Consider the following 18,750-nt stretch of genomic DNA (forward strand, 5'->3'; position numbering starts at 1 on the left):
ATATGCTTTAAAAAAAGTTTGCATTGTAATTATTTTCATCTTATTTCTATCGTAAAAAGCATCGTATTTATATATTTATATTTATCATATTTATTCTCCTTTTTCGATATTTCTGAATACTCAGCCCAGAGATAGGAAACTATGCCCGGTCATAGGAAATACAATCTGCAGCTTTGCAATATGGGGTGGTGCAATTTATAACCGATTACCTATCATAGTTGTCAAAATAGAATTGTTATTTTGTTCTCCACACCCATCACTTATAAGGCGAACAGTGCCCTAGGGTTCAAGGTTAGTGGCATTCAAACAATCAAAAAGAAGGATGAGATGTCATCAGATCTTTTACTGTATTCATTTTCTGTCCAAACACAGGCTGTTGCATTTTATTTTGTAAGCTTAGATTTCGAGTTGAGTGTCCTTTAACGAAACAAACTTTGTTGAAATATAGCTGTCTACTATAATAACTAGACTGGTCGGGTAGGTTGGGAAGAGGTTGATCTTTTTTACAGTCAAAGGAAAGGATAACAATCTTTTTGAAGATTAAAATTTCATAAATAAAATGAAAAACAAATATTTTAACTCGCAACACTACTACCTGAACAACAGGCTTGCTGAAAACAGCTGATGTCATGTGATCAAAGTCGAAGCCTCTCATTGGTTGGCGAAGAGAACATCAGTTTTTCAGCCAGACATTAAGGAGAATGTGAGTTTTTTGACGGCAATCCAGATTTTATATTCATTATTAAATAGGATAGTGTTTGTTTTGCTTTATATTGACGTTAAAGAAATGTAGATTTCAACATAGAATACAAGAATCCATTAAAATATAATTTTCAGAAAAGGATGAAGAATATGAGTTTTGCAGTTCGGCCCCTCAATTTTAAGCTGCAATAACAAAAAATGTTTTATAATTTTTCCTAGATGTTTGTGTATATATTTCACAGCGATACCTCAGAATTGGTTTGATCAGTCAAGTTGAAGTTCAAAACAAATGAACTGAGTGCTTGGTTGCCGGCTTTTTTAACATGCATAAAAGCCTGAAAGCAAACATTTATTTATTTACTTCATGCAATTTAGCAGCATAAATGATTCCTTTGCTTACATAATACTGATCTGTTAATATCTCAAGAAAGAGCTTTTTACGTTATCTTACAATTCTATATATGTTTTCAATATTATATATTTGCCTTTATACCTATATTTTTATCAATTATTATTGCAATTCGCGAGTGTGACCTTTGAAAAGTTGAAACAGGCCTATGGGGAACATTGCTTATCAAGAGCACAAGTTTTCAGCTGGCACAAATCATTTTTGGAAGGCCGAGAACACGTTGAAGATCAACCTCGCTCAGGGAGACCTTAAACTTCAAAATCTGACGAAAACGTTGAGCGTGTGTAGGTTCTTGTGAGATCAGACCGTCGTTTAACTATAAGGATGATGAGTGAACAGATAAATTTAGACTCTTTCACCGTACATCAAATTTTGACAGACGATTTGGACATGCGAAATCGGTGCCAAAAAAACCTCACAACGGGACAGAAGAACAATCGAAGAAACGTGTGCGTTAATCTTCTTGAGAGGATTGACAATGACCAAGAATTCTTCAATCGTGTGACCACAGGTGATGAATCCTGGATATTTGAGTACGATCCTGAAACAAAGCGAAGAGTGGCACACTCCGTCATCTCCTTGACCGAAAAGATGTCGAATGAGCAAATCAAATAGAAATAGAAGTTTCACACACAGTACGGCGGATATATCTATTACGTAATACCAATTTAATTTCTTGACTAATCATCATAATAAAAGCTTAGTATATAATGTTACTGTGAAAAATCAATATATGGCACATATCGATATTCTCCGTTGAATGTCGACACATACCAAATAAGTCAGTGAAATATTTGTTTATTCAGACTTTCGCCAGTATATGTCGACAAACACAGTTAACCTATGGTGAGGGTCGAAACGATAATAATTAAAAAAACAATCATCTAATACCAACCTCTAAGGTAAATAATTTTTTATGAGAAACCTTTCTAAAAAAAAAAATTTAAATTTAAGCAAAACATACCTACGCTCGCTAAACTCGTCTAATTAACGTTAAATATAAAAATTATATATGTTAATCTCTAATATTGGAGGCGATTAATCAAATTCACCTCATTTATAAAAAAAATTAATCAAATTTTCCACATTTTATAATTTGGAAGGGCCAATCAGGATATAAAGAATATGCTAAGTGCATTGATGAACGATAATGTTCAAAAATGCTCAATTTTTTTTAAATATCTTTATTCAACTTCTACCATCAGTGCATACTGAATGCGGTGAATTTGATTAATCGCCTCCAGAGTGTTAGAGAATATCATATATAATTTGTGTATTTAACACGAGGTTAGCGAGTATAGCTTATGTCTTCTTTCTTTTTCCTGTTTAGCCTCCAGTAATTACCTTTCAGATAATACGTCAGAGAATGAATGAGGATATTTACACTCATATGAGTGTAAATGAAGTGTAGTCTTGTACAGTCTCAGTTCGGCCATTACTGAGATGTATGGTTAATTGAAACCCAACCACCAAAGAACACCGGTATCCACGATCTAGTATTCAAATCCATGTAAAAATAACTGACTTTACAAGGACTTGAACACAGGAACTCTCGACTTCCAACTCAACTGATTTGGAAAGACGCGTTCACCACTCAGTGGGTTACACAGCTTACGTCTGGCTTATTTTTAACTTCCTTTTTTTACGACCTTTTTTTTTGTCTTCAGTCATTTGACTGGTTTGATGCAGCTCTCCAAGATTCCCTATCTAGTGCTAGTCGTTTCATTTCAGTATACCCTCTACATCCTACATCCCCAACAATTTGTTTTACATACTCCAAACGTGGCCTGCCTACACAATTATTCCCTTCTACCTGTCCTTCCAATATTAAAGCGACTATTCCAGGATGCCTTAGTATGTGGCCTATAAGTCTGTCTCTTCTTTTAACTATATTTTTCCAAATGCTACTTTCTTCATCTATTTGCCGCAATACCTCTTCATTTGTCACTTTATCCACCCATCTGATTTTTAACATTCTCCTATAGCACTACATTTCAAAAGCTTCTAATCTTTTCTTCTCAGATACTCCGATTGTCCAAGTTTCACTTCCATATAAAGCGACACTCCAAACATACACTTTCAAAAATCTTTTCCTGACATTTAAATTCATTTTTGATGTACACAAATTATATTTCTTACTGAAGCTCATATAATGTTAAAAAACAAAAAACAATCAGAGAATTAAAATATATATATATATATATTAAAATCAGGGGCACATATACACTTAACATTCGATTAGTAAATTATTATTTATACATTTTACATAATTACATTTATAATAATATGCATATACATAAAATTACATCTGCCCATAATATTCTAAAGCTGCCATTAGCAACCTAATTGGTGTGTCATTTTGCAGTGAACCAAGCTTATTCATGCTAGTTCAAAAAGAGTGTGATGTATATAAGTTATATCACAATTGAGAATAACAAATGTAGGTATATTTTGTCAGCAATAAACAAATAATATTTAACTTTTCTGTCACCTTTATTTATTAATTTATTTAATAACAAAATACATTAAAATATATAATACAAAATTCAATACAATACAAGCATTATACATTTTTAAAAGAAATATAGTTTTGTTGATTCATTTAAAATAAAAAAGTATTAATGTTATTTTACAAATTTATATTAGTTTCAGCAGCAAAGGTTTTTAAGACCTTGTTGTTAGTAAAAACATTAATTTAACTATAGTAATAAATCTAGTAGATACAGTAAAGAGAAACCTTGAAAATGCAATGCTTAGTTCATGAGCTCAACAAAATTATAGCAGCTAATTACAATTTTAATTACTGGATTTAAATATTGGATGTTTTGAAGAAAAAAAAACAAGGAGATAAATTAGTTATGTAAACATACAAATGATGGTATATATATATATATATATATATAGACAACTCATTCACCTGTAGTGAGACTAGGTCCTGAGTTACAACTCTAGATGTGATCTAGTGAGGTGTGATTTGATGATAAATGAAGCTATGAAGTTTGTTTAGATTCAGTTCACCAGACAATTTTCTCATGTTTGTTCCACATATAGCCAACAGCTATATGTGGAACAATCTGTGGAGGCTCAATCTGACTTTTGTAAAAGTTACTTTGAAGAAAATTTAGAAAGTCTGATCTTAAATGTTACACCCAAATGTGATAATAAATAAATAAATAAATATATTTATATATTATATAATTGATTAATGTGTATATATACATACATCAATTTTAATCATAAGATTGGAATATGTTTTCATTCTCTTGACTGAACAAAATATTTGTTCTGAAAGTTTTAAAATATTTTAATTTTATTAACAAACAATTTTAAAAAAATGAAATGTAAAAAGCTTAAAATTAATGTGTAAATGTAAACAAAGAAGAATTTATTAAATAAAAAATATCATTAAAGATGGGCATGGACCCAAAAACATTTTTTATATATGTGTATATATATATGAGTTAAGAAATGAACTGCATGTAATCCAAAATTTACAATTTACAAATAAAGTAATAACAATGAAAAATACAGTAGGATGCCAATTTTCCAGATGTTCAACTAACTTAAATCCAAACTAGGCAATTTAAAAAAAAAAAACAATACATTATTTGAAAAAATAAATCTTTGCTTCAATGTAAATTATTTTTATTGATAATTATTTTACTGAGTTTTTCAATTGACGTTTTTGTATTCATTTAGCAAAAACATAGATACCAGCCTCTGTAAAAATAATTATAAAAGCAAATTTCTACACATTGTACCGTATTACTATATCTCTTTTTTCTTACATTGTACATATGTTCCAAATTTCTTCTTAATTTTACGGAAATACATTTACTTTTTTATTTTTTTTACTTAGTGTCTTACCTATTAAACATTAAAATGATATCTGCAGTATATATGATGAAACTTTTTTAAATTGTCCTTTACAATTATCCAAATTTGGTCTTGCAAAGGTCCATCTGAATAATTGGTGTTCCACTCTATGTAAAATCTAATACCCTTACCACTTTATTTTCATCTTTTCAATTTTATGATTTAACTAAGTCAGTCTCTTCAATTGCTAACGGATCTTTTTCAATATCACCATTACTAATATCAAGCACTTTCTCTTCCAGTTGTAGTAAATTTACTTGCTGTAATAAAAAGCAAAACATGAATGTTATAAAGTAAATATGTTTATGATTTTTTGTAAAATTTATTAAATAAAAATAAATTGTATATCTAATTTGCTTACTATTATTATTCGGTGACTTTAATATGCCAAGTTTCGCTAAACGTTATCAAAAAATGCTGCTACTCATCTTACTGACATTAGTGTAAATATTGCTTATGGTGAAATTTTTCATTTATCACAAACATCATCACAGATAACGTTATCTAAGATTTTGAATTCTATCTTATTTCTCATAAATACTTACCAAATTATAAAAAAACTCATTTTGTAATATACACCAATTACTTAATGAGAGTTTGATCGTAAATAATAATTATTTTTTATATCGCCACATAAGCATGAAGCTCATGTGTGAAACATAGAAACGGAATTTTACAGGGTATGAAAAATATCTCACCTGACTGAGATTTGATATTGATCATGATATAGAAATCTTTGCTTAGGAATTGCAACTATGTATTAATAAATAATATTGTTGATAGTCACATGACTATCAAAATATTGATAGTCATGACTATTCAATATTTTTAGTCACATGACTATAATATTTTTGGTACATACCAAAAATATTCATAAAAATATGTAATTTTCAAAGCGGTTCTCTAGTGAACTCATTATCACAATTTTTAATAAGAAAAACTTCCATAGGTTTCTAAAACAATATGGATCTACTTATTATCAAAAATTATTTAAGAACAAAGTATATTCTTAGTCATAAAGATTTATACTATATAATACTATAGTATAAATATTAATATTTACATATTATATACTGTATCTTTCTTTTCCTGTTTAGCCTCCGGTAACTACCGTTTAGATAATTCTTCAGAGGATGAATGAGGATGATATGTATGAGTGTAAATGAAGTGTAGTCTTGTACATTCTCAGTTCGACCGTTCCTGAGATGTGTGGTTAATTGAAACCCAACCACCAAAGAACACCGGTATCCACGATCTAGTATTCAAATCCCAGTAAAAATAACTGGCTCTACTAGGACTTGAACGCTGTAACTCTCGACTTTCCAAATCAGCTGATTTGGGAAGACGCGTTCACCACTAGACCAACCCGGTGGGTTTACATATTATATACTATTATATAAAAAGGAAGAGGGTTTTTGTTTGTTCGAGATACACAAAAAAAACTACTCGATCAATGAAACCAGATTTTTACCCACATTTCTCAGCATAACTAAGAAGATTTTAGATATTATACCAATCTCAAAAAAAAAAAAAAAAATATATATATATGAGTATATAAGTATATGATTTGCCGGTTGAAACACAAACTCTAATGAATTGAATTAGAGTTTGAATTTAATTAAACTGTGAGTTTCTATCACTGTGTGAGTTAGGTTTGAACTGAATTATTCGTATCATTCAACTAAATAATATTACAAAAATAATAAGAATAATATTAAATAAATTTAAAAAATTTCTGTTTAACAATAATAATGGGCTTTCCGTGGGGACTGCGTGTGAGGCTAGAGTGGTGAGATATATGAGCGCACCTCGTGGGAGGCTAGACCAATCATTACCATCAACTGGTAACAAATGGGATGTCCCTGAGGTACTGTTTTGGGAGGGCAGAGTTGTGTTCTTATAATATGTCTGCAAACAATCATTTGATTTTCAAATGGGGTATTTGTTAGAAGGTTAAAGGCTAACTTTTGGATGCACAAAGTACACTCAAAATCTAACAGAACACAATTATTTAGAAATGTATATATATATAAATTTTTGTTTTAAACAATTCTTTTAAGAATTATACTCCTCTGCACTATATATAAATATATTTATTTTATTAGATTAACCAAAGTACAGAATAAATAAAGTAGAATAACTTACCTTATTCCACTATATATGCAAATATTCACCTCAAATTATATTACAAACTTCGTAAAATATAATAACATATCATGCATTTATTTATTTTATTTCAAATTTAACACCTTTAATCCTTTTATTTTTATTTTAAACTTATTCGGTTAAATTAAAAATTAAACAAAATTTAAAATATGAAAAATTAAAATTAACATTTAAACATTTTAACATATCTAAAAATATGACATCAAGGCATAAAATCAAATTAAAATTAAAAAAATAATTTTAAGTAAAGCAATTAATTATGCATGTTGTCCATTTAACTGAACTTACTTCACCAACTACTTTACTAATTACTACTTTCTTTAATTTTTAATTTAACTGAATAAGTTTAAAAAAAAGATTAAAGGTTTTAAATTTTAAATAAAATAAATAAATGCATGATATGTTATATTTTACGAAGTTTGTAATGTAATTTGAGATGAATATATAATGCAGCTGTAGTATAATAAGTTAAGTCATCCTACTTTATTTATTCTGTACTTTGGTTGATTAAATAAATAAAAAATAATATATATATATATATATATATATTATTGTCTGTTTGTTAATGCATCATGCAAGAACCAGAGAACCAACTGACCAATTACTTTTAAATTTGCAGGAAGGTTATCTCAGAAAAGGTTTTAAGCCATCAACAGAGGCCCTAACTCCTTTGAAGATTAAGATATTAAAAATATTCATTATTTCTTCGCCCCCAAGGTGGGTGAAGTTGTAAATTAAACATATTCATTGAGAAAAAAATAGATTAATCCTTTTACCTTACAAGAATATGGGAATTTTATGCAGAAGTTAAAAAAACTTTTAAATTACTATTTTTGAATATATACTTTTTATAACATTATAATACTATACAAATATACAACCTTCTACACTATCATACTTTTGAAATTGCACTATCGATAACTAAAAACGAACGTTTACACTGATAACATTTTGCATCAGGTGATTACTTTTCTCAGTATGATTACTTTAGCGTTGCTGCATTAGCTCTGCAGGGCACTAACTTCAAATATCTTTTGTAATAATATGGTAAATATGATAGTTAACTTTTCCTAATGTAAATACATAATTAATTTCATTTCATTAATAAAATTATGTCACAACTGCCTTTAATCTGTATCAGGTCAAGTTTTAATTACTGATCTGATAAATATTCAAATATGACAAGTGAATACAATTAACAACCGATTACCCAGAGTTTATTAAAATGAGAACAAGTTAAACTTAAACAACTTATCGACAAGTTAAAATACATGTATTTCAGATATCACTTTAGTTTAAAAACAACATTTTGCCCTCACACTTGTCTACTGTAGCAATCCAGTCATCTAGCCGCTTTGCGCAAAGTGTGAGTTTTACACAGTTAATAAATTAGGATGTAGTAACAATAGTAGTGAAAGAGGGTTGACTAAATGCGTCTTTATAGCAGCGGAATCTGCACATTCATTACCCAGAATCCCCTCATGGCTAGAGATCCAACAGAAACTCACTTGTGTGTCGTGATGGTTCAACTCAGCGATTGCATTGTAAATTTCGATGACGATAGGATGTCTGCTTTGTCTATGAAATTCCAGCCACCCGAAGGGCTTGTACCGAATAGTTGAAGACGATTCCACAACGTGATTTCTCCAGAAAGTTTGACAGGCTCTACTGGCATTGCAACGAGTATAACTAAAGAAGGGTTCTGTGTACATGGCTGATGTTAGTTGCTCTTTTTCTTGGGGATATTACCGATAATGAGCATGATAAGGGACAGGATTTACAGCCTCCTGTTCAAATAAGTAAAAGACCTTGAATATCTGTTGCCAAAAAAAAGAGACAAAACATTGGGTTTAGAATGGTTGACATACGATGTTACCACAAAGCTTTGTAATGCTCAAATATTTACTGGAACTCCAGGAATAAACTTTCCAATTGATGACCCTAACAATATATTATTCAATGTATTCATTATTTAGATTTTTTACGAATAAATTAGTTGATATTCTATGAAGCAGACTAATCTTCATGTCAAAAATTTCTTTAAAAAAAATACTAAACCGGTTTTTGAGGTTTCACCTGTGGAAAAAGACTGATAATTATAAGATGCTTTTATTTGCAGCTGTATATATGCTATCAGCAATTGTTTGGAAGCCAAAAATTCAAATTTATGACACAAATCCCTTTTTACAACTCTTGGATTTGAAAAAAAATTATCCCATAAGAGCCAAACTTCTGTCACATTTCCTCCACCTTACTGATGATAATAATACTTAACCATCTCCAAAAAATAAAACCTGTTATCTTGTTAACAGATTCAGAGAAGTATATACACATGAAAAAATTTAGCGATTGATTAAAGTTTACTGGAAAGGTAGGCTGAACTAGTTTAGTAAAATAAAAACGGTACGCTTTGGCATTAAGACGTATGCTAATTCAATCAGAAACTGGTTATATACAAAACTTGATAGTTTATGTAGGTGCATTATATGGTTAGAACTGTAAATTTCTTTATACAAATTTGGATATATGAATATAATTGTTTATAATCTAATATATAAAGAATATTTATTATAAAAAAGTTTATTATAGGTTTTAAATTTTTATATAATTCAACTACCATTTCATACACATAATCATTTTGATTTACATTAAACATAAACTTCTTTTTAAAAGAGGATTTCTTTCGTTTTCTAAATTTTCTTTCCGATATACCAATTCAAAAGCAATATTATGCAATATATTTGACGCTGTGTTTTTATATTGAAAATTATGTATAGTAAACTTGGACAATTTTTCCATGTTCAATATAATTTATATTTAGTTTTATTTTTACATTTAAGTTTATAATCAATAACATTTACAGTTTCATGTAATTTTGAATATAACAATGTAAGATATTCAGATATATTGTATGTAGAATCATCATATTTTTCTAAAATATCTGCAATCTGTAAACATGAGATCATTTTAATATATAATTATGGTACTCACGTATTAACGCCACCGCAGCTATAGCTTTATTTAAAAACAAAGTAGTCAATCAGATTTCGGTGGAAAATGGGCTGAAACAGATTCAAAACAGAATATAAATGGTTATTTATATTTATTTATTTTATAAATATAATTTAACCAAACTTAACCTACGCTCGCTAACCTTGACTTAATTAACACCCTAATTTTTTTAATAAATTCAGTAATTACAATTATTTATTATTTAAATAATCAAATTGCAATAATTACTGAATTTATTAAATAAATACTCAAAAAATTACGATGTTAATTAGTCAAGGTTAGCGAGCGTAGATTAAGTTTGATTAAATTATATTTATAAAATAAATATTTATTTATATTAAACTCTATTTTCGGCCCATTTTCCACCGAAATCCGATTGACTACTTTGTTTTTAAATAAAGCTATAGCTGTGGTGGTGTTAATACTAAGTACCTATAATTACTGTTGTAATAAGTAAATTACAAAATCATTTTTGAACTATAAATGAGGTTTATAAATAATTTATGTTTTACATACAGTTGAAATTACAATAAAATAGTTCATATTAAACAATGAATGGTAATAAATATTTGTTGCATATATCAACTACAACACTGATCTCAGCCGGAATTCCGGCTGCTGTGGAAATGTCTAAAGTCACTGGTCAAACTGTGAAATCATAAGAGGAATGTAATAAGAGAATGTCTTATGAATGTCATAAAAGGTTTGTGATAATTTAATACTATCAATAGCTTCCTGGATATCCCCAAGTTTTATATTAAATGTAATAAAATTTAATAGATTTTTTCATCAAAAATTTTAAGTTATATCAAGATGCATATATCTGAGTGTAACACTCGGTTACAAGCAAAATTAAAAGAACTTGAAAATATCGAGGATTGATTACATCAAATCGAAAAAGAAAACAACTGTGCATGAATATTCAAATCATATGTTTGAAAATGATAGATTAAACAATAAAGCAGAGACATAAAACTATGGCAGTACCATTTACACACGATAATGAAGATAATTGTATTGTAATTATAGATACAACCAGACGATTCGTATATTATTCTATGATTCTTTTAAATTAAAAAAAAGATCCCGATTATGAAATCCTATATCGAAAAGTAAAAGAGCCAAACAGTATTAAATTTTTCAATTATGCATGCCATGATCTTAAATTTAAAAGGAAAGGCAATCATTTTGATACAGCAATCGACATTGATAGTTTAAAACAAGTATTAGATGATTTAATATATTATTATTTTTAGAAGGGGAATGTCCATTAAAGCTGATTTCATTCAAAAAAATTAATTGAGTTTTATAATAGAAAAGCCGCAATCAGGATTCCGCAATCGATTATTATTCAGAAACTTTGGCTACTCAGAATTCCGATGAGTCAAACACTATATATGAAGTTAGTCTAAAATGTAATAAAAATCAATTAGATTTACTAATTTCTGGTACATATAAAAGTTAGATGTTATATGAAAAAAACGTTTAATAAGTTGCAAATCACAGCAACAGTAAAAGAAGAATGTTAAGGTGAGTCAATCTAAAGAACTATTATTACATTAAATCTCATCGGCCCTTTTTTTAATGCGACAAAGTTATATCATGATGAAGGGAAACAGTTTGATAATTTGTTACAAAAAAAAACAATCTAAAGAATTAAATGAATCCTGGATCGGCTTTTTATGAGATTACGGGTGATAATAAAATAAAACTATTACAATTACTACTGGTACACGTATGTTTATAAAATATTATTATTACTCGATATTGCTTCATGGTTATCAAAAGAGTTTTATGATAAATGTTATGATATGAAAGATTATTTCATCAAAGACTTTCATATCAAAACGATAATATTTAGCTGCATTCAAAGTTGTAATATATAGAAAATAATAGACTTGGAGATGAGAATTTAAAACGCAAGTTGCAAATTAACGAAATGGTAATGTAAAAATCCATGCCCACACCATATTTGTCATCACACATTTCCCACATGATGAAAGTGATAATTGCCTTGTAATTTTAAATAAACAAAAAGCTAATGATGAGTATAAATATTATGCTATTCACGTTTGCTACACTGAACACGTTCACATTCAACGTCGGGTTCAATATAGCATTATAGAGTTTGTTCAGCATTTACTGTTTTTTTCCGGTTTTATATGAAATTATTTTAGCCTTGCAAATCTGAAGGAACATATACTATAAAGAAGATTATTTTAAAAACTGATAATGAAATAGGTTTGAGGTGAACTGACATTAGCGAATTCTACTCGCGCAAGTATCTCGGGAACGGTTGGACCTAGATTCATGAAACTAGGACCTATTGTTCTGGAAAGTACTCTTTTAAACCGTTAAGGTTTTCAAAATCGCATCAAAGATTGTGTAGGACGCACCCTTTTCAAGATACGCCCTTTTTTATAAATCATTATTTAATATAATAAATATCAATTTTTTATGTATAATATACATAAGATAATGTCATTAGCTATCTCAACAATAAAAAAATAAACAATCCACAACTTTTATCACATATCATCCCGCTTTCGCTTAAAGTAATGATGACAGATTTTTTCAAAACATAGTAATAAATTTAAAAGTGATTAGAACTGTTAACCTGTTGACTGCTAGATAATAAAAATTTTTATTTTATTTCATCATCAAATACAAAAAATATTGTAAGAAAAAGCATATCTTGAGAATGGTTGGACCTAGACGCATGAAACTAGCAGCTATTGCTCCAGGAAGTTAGAAAGTACCCATTCAAAATCGTGTTAGAATTGGCCTAGGACACACCATTTTCGAGATAAGGAACTAACAATGATTTTGAAGTTTAAACTGACATTATAGACATTAAATAATAATCAATGATATATTACACAATCGCTGAAAGTAATGATGACCAAATATCATAATACAATTTGCACTTAATCATGGTGATTGCAGTTAAATGAAAGATTGGATTCGATGAGAATATAATAATAAAACAGTGGTTCCCTTTATAGTTGAGAAATCATTATTAATAGAGACGGGGGAATCCCCATGACAGCATCAAACTATTCAATGAATAAAACGATTGTTTTACTATGAATTTTTCAATAAATTAACTGTTTTAACATGTAAATTTAACGTGAACACACATTCATCATTGTGAGTAGCCGTTCTTTAATGTATCTAATAAACCCGTGAAAAGAGACCTTCAGGTTCAAACTTCATTTGATTGTTGGTTATTTACTGTAATTTTGGGGGACATCTCAAATCCATGTTTGGCTATATATTTTGCAGTAAATCCACTCTTTCAGCTCATAAATTTAACTACAAACACATGTTCATCTAAAAAACATGACATCGGGTTCAATTCCAAATAATCACTACTTTCATAGAAAGCAAAATGACAGTTGAACCCGAGGTTTCTATACTACTCATATGTCTAATAATGCCGCAGATGCTCCTAAACATCTGCCAAGAGTTAGATTATTGTTCTAGACATCTGCCAAGCTACAAAAGGTGCATACATTGAAGTTGAATAACCTATAATAAAACAGGGAGAGTTGTTTGTTCTATTAATATACACTGTACACTTTAACACTGTACAATTAGATACTTTTAAACCAGACGCAAATGTAAATTCAGCTTAATGAATCTGCAGACAGAATTCACTAGGGATATTCTTATAAATATTATTTAAGTTGGTAATTTATAATTTATAAGCAATTTCATATAAATTAGATAATCAGTACAGTAATATGTTAACATAAGATCGCAAATTAAAGTAAATTTTAATAACATTAAAATTTTTAAAACGAAATTTTTATTGACTGAACAAATTTTAACAAATGTTACCTATGCGTAAATTCAGTAAACATTACTGAAGACAGGCTTATGCCCGAAACCCACCTGGTTGGTCTAGTGGTTAACGCGTCTTCCCAAATCATCTGATTTTGAAGTCGAGAGTTACAGCGTTAAAGTCCTAGTAAAGCCAGTTATTTTTACACGAATTTGAATACTAGATCGTGGATACCGGTGTTCTTTGGTGGTTGGGTTTCAATTAACCACACATCTCAGGAACAGTCGAACTGAGAATGTACAAGACTACACTTCATTTACACTCATACATATCATCCTCATTCATCCTCTGAAGAATTATCTAAACGGTAGTTACCAGAGGCTAAACAGGAAAAAGAAAAGAAAGAAAAAAAAAAGGCTTATGCCCGAAAGCGCTTCAATGTGAAAAAAGTAAGGTATGAATATTCTTTCATTCTGTACTTTGTGGAGTGTGTAAATAAGTTGTAAATAATAAAGTTACCACAACAACTGAAGGAAAGCTGAAATCAAACAGTGGCTTTAAGAAAAAGTGGTTGCTTGCAACTGCGTTTACATATTTTTTTTTTTAAATTTCACCATTATATTAAATTGTACAATGTTTACTGATATGATTTTAATGTCTTTAAATTTGTTATTCTTTTTACACAGATGAGTCTTTGGCAGAAATATTGCGAATAATAATGATGATGATGATAATGATAACAATAATAATATAATGTGATAATGATAATAATAATAATATTAATGTCAACAAAGTATAAAGTAGTCTGATAAAACTGTACGAAAGGCATTATTAAACCATGACTGTGTGTCGCTGGTTATTATAACAAACAGGATACATGCAAACTACTAGTTGCGGCTGTACTTTTGGAAGAATATTTTTATAACTTTCTGACCTCAATAAAAAGCTTAATATTAAATACTTTATTTTCAAAATATAGTCATCTTGTTCAAATTGTTTCAATGATTACAACGATGTGTTTTTCCCATAAAATGTTCCTTTTGTACAATCAGAATTCCCTATGTTAAAACTGATAATTTTATTTCTAAGTCTATTTATGCTAGATGTGGAGTAAGACAAGGCATGCACTTCGGTTCTCTAATTTTCATAGTATTTATAAATGACAGTTTATTCATAAGCTACTCACATCTTTCTTTTTTTAGTTTTTTTTTCTTTTAGTATTTCTTTTAAATTACAAAAAGAAAATTGATTTCATACTCAATTTTGAAGGTTTGCAAATGCCGATATATTGTGGAACTGAATAATACAAAATAATACTGCAATACAAAAGGTATCTTCTATTAAAGACTTAGCTGTATGATTTGATAGCATAGGCCATAACAACAAAGACAACTGTAAAATTCCAGCAAGTACTTTGAAAAATTATTACACTACCAAGAAGTTAAGATTTCAATTCCAAAATCTAACAACAAACTGCAAAATTAAAAAAAAAAATTATTAAATGAAAATACACAAAATTTGCCAGAAATTAAATAACAAGATAGCAGGTGATAGCTTGAAAAATATGGAATTATGGAAAGAATCATGAAAAACGCAAGAAAATACTGAAGAACTTGCTAGAAGAGATATGGAAACTGAAAAATTCCATGAAAATTAGAAAAATGTATTAATAGATCTACTACACAAACAAAAAGATGAAACAGAAGTAAACAACCACAAAGGGATTTTCCTCTTACCTTTGACAAATAAAATACTTTGAAAAGTACTTCAAAATAGAATTGAATTAATCATAGACTTAATAACTGGGAGAACATGAAGGATTCAGAAAATTATGATCATATGCACAACAAAACACAACCCTTAAAACAATAATAAGGAGAAAAAATGGCAAGGCATACAACTCGATCTATAGAACTTCCTTATTTAATGTTCTAGTATTTGGTAAGGATCTCACCATAATTAACATTACTAAACAGACAGACTATTCTAAACACAAAATCAGATGTAAAATTGTCAGAAGAATTAGAAATTAAAACAGAACTAAGACAAGGGAGTGGTTCAGCATCGATTACTTTTATCTGTGTACTAAAGAAAGTAATAAACTTCCAATGAGAACCAAAATATTTAGGGAAGAATTGACTTTACATTTTTTTTTACAAATTTTTAACAATGATATGCAAATTTAAATCAGTCAAGATGGAGCTACAAAAGAGACTGCAACAGTATATAGGCTTATCAACACTGAAGGTAAGAAGTCATCAAAACAGCAAGACAGAGCTGCAGTGGCTACTAAAAAATAAAGATGCAGACAGAAGACAGAGAAACCTCAACAAAAACTATCAAAAGGGTAATGACAAAATGTTATGTGTATGAAGCTTTATTTTATCTTAATTGCTTCAGCTGTTAACTAATTTTGTTATCTCATAAAACTTTTGATTGAAACGTTGTTGTGATCATGATTTTGTGTAAACAAATCTGTATTGAATTATTTATAACAAAATTCATAATTAAATGATAGATATAATGAAATGTTATTGTTTTCTGTAAATAGTTTTTTATAACATAGTATGATGTAAGTAATAATAGCAGTAGTTGTTAAGAGATGTACATGGGTAGTTTCCTTAAGGGTTATAAATATAACTTTTTTTTTTAATATATAAGAATACTTTGTAAATAATATTAAAATTTATTTATGTAAGGATTACATGGATCTCACAATCATAAATTAAAGAAATAGTTTTTTGTAACCGATCTCAGATTTTTTTTAGCGAGTTTTACCAAATATAGTAGGTGAGCAGGCAATTTTCGGTAAACACATTAGATGGAAAATTGACGTGGAGGTTTTTCCTTTATATTGTTGTAAATATAAGTTTACGGTTATCAAGCGATGGGGTGTTTTTTTTCTACATCTAGTTGGAAATTATGGAATATTTACAGACATCAGAAGAAAACAAAATTGAAAAACTAATGGGCATATTATTGTGCAGACATGTTTAGAGCAACATATTTTTGTTCAAGTTGTTAATAGAACCTTTGAAAAGCCTGAGACTGGAAGTGTTGATTATCAGAAGAAACTGGTGAATGGATCATAGCAAATAGAAAAAAGAAGAATAGTCAAGAAAGAATTATTCTTTCTCTAGATAGAAATTTTTTATTGGGTAGAGTTACATCCTACTGCTCACAAAGTATGGTTGAAATTAAAATAAATCTGACAATCCTCTTGCAAAGTACAGTGAACTTCAAATGAAATGATACTCCTAGGCAAAACAATATATGAGAATGGCGTGCGCAAGGCTTTAATAAACATTGCCTCATGTGTTTTACCCCATTTACATCACATGGCATGACTTGCCAACAGAAGACACGGTCTGAATTGCAAAACTACTTTTAAATATGAGTTGGGATTATGATACGAAACATCTTTAACTCAAGGTTGATTGTCAGTCAACCCAGGAAGCATGCTTCTAGATCAAACTTTAGCAAAAGGGAGTCATGCTAAGGCTAATCACAATGGCAAGAAATGTTTTTGTTGTAGAAAATTAGGTCATCTCTCTAAAAATTGTTAAGTGGGACTTATTTGTTGTAAAAGCAAATTATATGGCATAAATCAAATGAATGTCCATCTAATAAAACAACACTTTACTATAGTTGAATCAGGCTTGGAAAAATTAATGAAAGTGTTAACATTTTATGACGGTATCTAATACTCCACAACAATCTAGAGTAGCTGAGAAAGAAAACAGAATCATTTGTGAGGTGGCAAGATCCTCGTTGCATTCTGCACTCAACTTACCCAAATTGCTTAGGGGTGAAGTAATGAAGCAGTCCTTTCTGCTACATATACAATAAATAGAACAGCACTGACAAAAATGAAAGGAAATGCCTCTGTTGAGTTGTTTCTGAAAAGGAAAGTGAATATCAACTACCTCAGAATTTTTTGAACTGAATGTTTTGCTTGGATTCTAGACAAAAAAAGAAGAAAATTTGATGTAAAATCATTAAAGGTTAGATATGCAGACTGCAGTTATGGAGTTTATTTTCTAGACAAGTAAAAAGTTGTTACTTTTTACGCTCTGACCTCAGAGTGACTTAAGATTCAGAGGTTAAATTTGGTTAATTTATATCTATAATTATAAACAGCAAACTTTTGGGTTATAGTTAATATCATCCAATATAACCATTATATTACCATTGTTATTTATTTATTTTATAAATATAATTCAACGAAACTTAACCTACGCAAGCTTTTCTTTCTTTTTTTTCCTGTTTAGCCTCCGGTAACTACCGTTTAGGTAATACTTCAGAGGATGATGTGTATGAGTGTAGTCTTGTACATTCTCAGTCCGACCATACCTGAGAATTGTGGTTAATTGAAAACCAACCACCAAAGAACACCGGTATCCACGATCTAGTATTCAAGTCCGTGTAAAAATAGCTGGCTTTACTAGGACTTGAACGCTGGAACTCTCCACTTCCAAATCAGCTGATTTGGGAAGATGCGTTCAATAGACCAACCCGGTGGGGTTAACCTACGCAGGCTAACCTTGTCTTACACCACGTGAGTAATAACGTATACGATACAAAAGTTAAGGTGGAACAAACTGCTTAATTGCCTAAATTACTAATTAAAAAACGACTAGTAATAATATGCCCACGATATAATAATTTTTTAATGTGCTGCTTAAATAAACGATTTTACGTCGAACTTAAATAAATTTTCATCACAAGTTAAAGCTACACTATCAGTTCATAAACACAAAAAATTCAAACTTAAATTCTATTAATTTATGTTAGAATG

At 29.2% G+C, this 18,750-nt stretch overlaps 1 protein-coding gene across 6 annotated transcripts in view; it reads right to left on the bottom strand.

The window, feature by feature from the left end:
• Nucleotides 1-3,879: 3,879 nt before the first annotated feature.
• Nucleotides 3,880-18,750, bottom strand: part of LOC142333566 (uncharacterized) — a 156,058-nt gene continuing 141,187 nt past the window's right edge. For 5 of the 6 annotated variants that reach the window (XM_075380866.1, XM_075380864.1, XM_075380863.1 and 2 more), the window contains one exon: nucleotides 3,880-5,247. In XM_075380866.1, the coding sequence (XP_075236981.1) occupies nucleotides 5,143-5,247 (105 nt within the window). In that variant the 3' untranslated portion in view covers nucleotides 3,880-5,142. Of the gene's footprint in view, nucleotides 5,248-10,144; nucleotides 10,216-18,750 lie in introns of all 6 variants that reach the window. The other variant, XM_075380867.1, reaches the window with a different exon arrangement.

The sequence above is a fragment of the Lycorma delicatula genome, chromosome 13 (genome assembly GCF_047948215.1).
Source record: "Lycorma delicatula isolate Av1 chromosome 13, ASM4794821v1, whole genome shotgun sequence".
Lineage (NCBI taxonomy): Eukaryota > Metazoa > Arthropoda > Insecta > Hemiptera > Fulgoridae > Lycorma > Lycorma delicatula.